At 33.7% G+C, this 5,900-nt stretch overlaps 1 protein-coding gene across 1 annotated transcript; it reads right to left on the minus strand.

The window, feature by feature from the left end:
* Positions 1-643: 643 nt before the first annotated feature.
* On the minus strand, positions 644-5,523 carry LOC120237477 (potassium channel subfamily K member 16-like). Its single transcript, XM_039240787.1, has 3 exons — positions 5,227-5,523; positions 2,595-2,766; positions 644-868 (listed from the first exon to the last, which is right to left on the minus strand). Exons 1-3 carry the CDS (start codon positions 5,362-5,364, stop codon positions 675-677), a joined length of 504 nt encoding a protein of 167 aa, XP_039096718.1. The 5' UTR covers positions 5,365-5,523; the 3' UTR covers positions 644-674.
* Between the last annotated feature and the right edge of the window lie 377 nt (positions 5,524-5,900).

A 5,900-nucleotide genomic window follows, 5' to 3' on the forward strand; every position in this document is an offset into this window, starting at 1 on the left:
TTTTATACCATTATCTAGGCAAAATTTTAAATCTTCCAATACCAAAGTGAAAATATGGAATAATGGAAACTCAAATGGACTTCTAGCATAAGCAGAAATTGAGTAGCCACTTAAAAAGAAATAACTTGGTACCTATCCATATATATCCAAATAACTTGGCACCTATCCATAACAACATGGATGGATATAGCTGTTTCCTCTGGTGAACAGGAGGATAGAATTGGGGAGGTACACACAGGTAATTTCAATTATATTGTCCTTAGTTTTATATCATAAGTTGTATGATGGGTTCATGGATATTTATATTTTTTGACTTAAGTGATTGCATAAATTGTTTTTGGATATATCAAATATTATATAATGAGAGATTTTAAAAATGAAAGATTTGGTGAGGGTAGTTGAGATTTTGTATTTTTAATTATTTATTATAATTATTTATTTATTATATATTATATTTATATATGATAAATTATATATAAATATATTATATTATTATATATTATAATTATTTATTATAATTAAAAATAAAATATGAATTACAAAACCTCACTGTGGATATGACCCACATGACAGGTAAAATTTTAAAGCACATTTATTTTCTTCTGGATCATCTTGTCCCACTATTTCAAAACAGAAAGTCGAGATGTTCTTTTTGACTGTGAATCCCAAAATGGCTAGAAATATGAACTTTTCATAGATGGCATTCTTTCCATTTGATGTAGCATATCAGAAATGAGCTTTTTATGAGATTTCTCCAATATTCTCGAAAATAAATCAAACAGAAGAGTAATCCAAGCAAGACCAAAAGTACACCAAAGTATTATTATTGCTGGGTAAATTTTTGAGTAGTTCTGAGAAGGATATATACCTAAAGGCAAAAAGTAAATCACAGTTAAATCATTGGAACATGACTTTTACTTCTGATCTTTTCTCCCTCATGAACTATATCACATTAGTCAAACCCCATGAAACTGTCTACATTTAGAGTCTAATTGCTGATTATTAAAGATCAACTGGAAATAAGAAGTAACACTTCTGAAATGAATATCATACTCAATGTGACCATATATACATTTGTCTTTTCAGTGTTACTTTTCTAAATAAAGGACTAACAGATTATTCCATTTCTGTGACCTAGTGATCAATAAACAAAACTCCAGATATCCATACATGTTCCTTCTGGGAAATGAATTAAAAATTGGTTAACATTGGGGCACCTGGGTGGCTCAGTTGGCTAAGTATCCAACTTTCAGCTCAGGTCATGATCTCCCAGTCTGTGAGTTTGAACCCTGCATCTGGCTTTGTGTTGACAGCTCAGAGCCTGGAGCCTGCTTCAGATTTTGTGTCTCCCCCTCTCTCTGTCCCTCCCCCACTCATGCTCTGTCTCTGTCTCTTTCTCTCTCTCTCTAAAATAATCATTTAAAAAAAGAAATTGGTTAACATTAGAACTAAAGGGGTTTTATAAGTATTCTTCCAGGACTGTCAGTTGTTTCTCACTCTCAGACTGCTTAATTTATACCACTTGAAGACTCACCTCTTCCTTGATGACATCATAGGATTATACATTGAACTCAAGTATGGCTTATTGGAACTTAGATTGTAATTGTCTATTTATATGTCTAAATCTACTCCAACGTGTGCTCCTTATAGACAGGAGCAAAGTTTTAGTCATGGATAATTCCTCAGCACACTGCACTTAAGACCTTCACGTGGAAAAAAAAAATCAACTAGTTCAAAGTTTCCTTCACCCCAGCTATTTTATATTAGACCAAATTGAATCCTATGGCCAAGTAGCTTGTCCAAGTTGATACAGCTAGATTGTGGTAGAACATACATCAATGTTCTGCTTCTTGCCTTTGTCCTTATTTATAATACTGATTCTTCTTTATAAATGTGAGGCATATATTATGTATGCAAAGTGGAGTGGTATGCCTATGCTCTTTGGGCTAACTTTTTAAAAATATGTTAATAGTGAGAATAATGCTTGATATGTCTTAATTTGAGGCAGAGATGAGCCAAGAACAATGGTAGTTTCCCAAAATATATAGCCTGGAGACTTGCTTTGTTCCTTTAAAGGATTTATAAATACAAAAAGGCTTTATAAAAACAATCTTACAAAATACACTTTTAATGTTACTGTTGAATTTTAGGTGTGTATGTAAATACTTAGTGTCTGGGGGTATTGATTTCCTCCTTATAGAGTATATTTATTCTAAGGTGAAAGTAGGTTTATCTACTGGAAAAGACAGCAAGTGCATGTTGTGTGGTATTTCTTTTGTACTGGTGTTTTCATTACACATGGATTTTGTATACCTGTAAGAGCAACTGATGACATGTTTTAAAAGGAACCCCTCTGTCCCATTTTCCAATAATTGGTGTACTCTATGGATGGCCTCAACAAAGGAGAAAGTTGGATGGAATTATTACTTTAGATTCTTTCATGGATTGTCAGATGATTAGAGTTTGTAAAAAGTTTTGGCCTTTATCCTAGCTCCTATAGTTAAACTCTGTGTTTCTGGCTATACTTTTACCTTAAATCTTATTAATTCTGTATCTATGAATGCTAATACAATTTCAAGATTCCATTGACTTACCTAGTACATAGTCACCAAACCCAATGGTACTTAAAGAGATAAATGCAAAATACCGTCCTTCTTTGTAAGTCCAGCCCTCTGTATGCGTGAAAAATAATGGTGGTATCAGGCTGAAAATGACAAGTCCAGTTACCAAAAAAAAAAAGAAGAGTGTGTAGATTTTAATTTTTCTCTGAAAAAAAAAGAAGAAGAAAAATAACTAAGGCAATGGGGAAGGAAGGAGGAGAGGGATAAGAAGGAGAGAGGCAGTTAAGGAGGAAAAAAAGAGGGATGATTATAATTTACACATCAAATTATAAGAGAAAATAAATGAATTTTCTCATCTTAAGATTGGATATTCCATTTACAGCCTATACCATGTTAATCAATTAAATTTTTTATGATCTAATTCAAGTTCATTCAATAAGCATTTATTAAGTTTTTTTCTATTAGTACCATGAGAAATACTCAAGATACAAAGTAAAACTGAGACAGTGTGTCCACCCAGAGATTATAGTTTTGTGGGACAAGAGAAGAGACAGATAAGTAAACTGATACTAGAAAAAACATGTTTTAGATTTTCACTTATAAAGTACTTCATATAGGACAGATACTGCTAAAGGTTATACATGCCTTTTGATTTATTACTGTAAAGGGACATCTTGTCAATATTTACTTAAATTTTAGTATTTTAGTGTTTAGTATTTTATATAATATGTTTATTGCAATGATTACATTGCATTGTGAGATTTGCAGTACTTTTTAAATTTGTGGGAATATGGAGCTGATGTAATAAAATTCTTACATGTTTCATTTTCTTTAGAAATTTGAAAACAGAGACTCATTATCGACTTTAGAGATGTTCAAGCCTATATAAGCCACCCATAGAAGATTAGGGCAGAATTAGAGGAAAGTGAAAGAACTAGATAGCTAAATTTTAGTACATATTTTGGGACTGTTAAGGAACTTTGAAAACAAGAGATTAGTATTCAGGATTTCATTTTCTAAGGTAACTTCCTTTTGTTTAACTTTGTATGACAGTGGCAAATGCAGGGTATGCTATGTCATTGATATAGTTGTATTTGGGTCATGCTATTATCTGGTGCCCCTCAGTGACTTTCTCTGATGAGTTTCTTTAGACACGTCCATATGCATGTAAATAAGATACAGCCTTTGCCTCCTTAGGCTTTGGAAGGCAACATCAAGGGATCTTGAGTTTCTGAAATGGACACATTTTTGATACCAGACATAATTACAATTGTTGATAACATGGTCCTGGAAGGGGGTGGGGGTGGAACAGGCAAAATCTTTTCAGATGCTGTATGATCTCTTTCCTTGAAGGGGCAAAAAATTTCTCTTGTTGAACTATTTCACAGAGAATTTTTGGTCCCTAAGCAATGCTCAAAGTTCTTGCTTGTCTCTCTGTTCACCTCCAAGAAAGAATTGCTGGTAGGAATGGGTAAAGTAGAAGAGCATTCATTGACTGCTGTTGCACAGTAGGTGGCCAAATAATCTCCAAGGGGTTTCTTTCTCTGGACTCCACTTCCTTAAGACTGGAGAAATAACCACCAGCTCGGACCCACTCTTACTCAGCACTGCGCTGTCCTAATAAGGCCTGAGACAGCTGGCTTAGAGCAGGCGTGTTTAGACATCAAGCTCTCCTTTCAAGGATCGCTCATAAGCCAGTGGATATGAGTCCAGAGAGGAAGGGAAAGGAGCATCCTGCCTCAGTTGTCTACTTTAAATGGATTAGTTAGGCTGAAGGGACCATCACTAAGGTGCAGCCCGGGTCACAGGAAACCTGATCCAAATCTTGCTGGCAATAAGAGCAAACATTTGTCTGTCTTTATCTTCTCTGCATATCTCTTTCTGGGATACCTCCAGCACCAGGAATGGGCTGTCCTCTCACATCATCTCTCTCTATCCCACTTGGCCCCAACTTAACACAAATTGCCTAGCACTTTTCCCAACAGCTCTTCCAATGATATACTTTTGTAATCTATAACCTTAAATAATGTCTTGTGCTTAGCAGTATCAAGAAATGGACTAGGAGGCAAGGGAGCTCAGAATCAAAAGAACTGAATTCAAGAGGGTAAACTGTAGAAAATCTACATGTTAGGTTTTACCATACTTTGTAATCTATAACCTTAAATAATGTCTTGTGCTTAGCAGTATCAAGAAATGGGTTAGGAGGCAAGGGAGCTCAGAATCAAAAGAACTGAATTCAAGAGGATAAGCTCCTGTAGAAAATCTACATGTTAAGTTTTACCATACTTAGCTCATAAGGTGGTTCAGGGAATCAAAGAAAATCATGGTTATAAATATATGTATGTAAATCTATGTAGATGCATTATATAACATTCTACAAGTGTTCTTTGAAAGAATACTTATGTTTTCTGAAGAAGAAAAATAAAACCCTGTGGTTATTTTGGTCTGAATACCCTTTTCTTGATCTAGGAGTTCCATAAAAAATACAGCCAGGACAAGCATACTAAATACACATACAAACATACATATATACCTGCACATATATATACATATATAGATTTTTTAGCATGTGTTTAACAAGAATTTATTAAGTGTATGTACTTATTCTATGTAAAGTTATGAATCCAAACATATATAAGAAAATAAATCATTTAGTGAACATTACCTCTCTCATTCCCATGGTCTGAAGGTGTCTACTAAGTCCATAAAATGGCTTTAATATTGCATTACTCACAAACTTCAGGAATATAATAGTTAGAGGGATCCCCAAGAAAGCATAGAAGACACAGAATGCTTGACCCATAGGAGTTCTGGGAGCAACTGACGCATAACCCGATGGATGATAAAAAAACAAATTTATTATCTGCTCAATACTATTACTCCTTGGAACATGCACTTTTTGATGTGTTGTTATTAATGTTTTGTTGTGACATATAACTTTTAAAAGTATTATCCAGCCATTTTACATCCAGGAAGTTCTCCTAGGGAAATGATCAGAAAAGTGTATAAGAATATCACTAAAGCATTATTTGAGTAAATAATGGAAACCAACATAAATATCTAACATTAGAAGGGATATGCTGAGTAAAGTGGCCTAATAAAATACTGTCCAGTTTTTAAGAATTATATTGTGGAAGAATATTCAATGATATGTGAAATTAATCATATATTGCTGAACAAAAAAAAAAAGAGAGACTTTTTCTGGGGATTCTTCTATACCCTATTTATGGGATAACAAAAAGAAAAATGGAAAAATTTGCTGCTTTGCATATAGTCAAACTTGAATAAGTCAAACTTGCTACCAAATCTAATTTTAATCTATACATGTTAGTGTTTGGT

Source organism: Hyaena hyaena, unplaced genomic scaffold, assembly GCF_003009895.1.
Source record: "Hyaena hyaena isolate Hyena2069 unplaced genomic scaffold, ASM300989v1 scaffold_181, whole genome shotgun sequence".
NCBI lineage: Eukaryota > Metazoa > Chordata > Mammalia > Carnivora > Hyaenidae > Hyaena > Hyaena hyaena.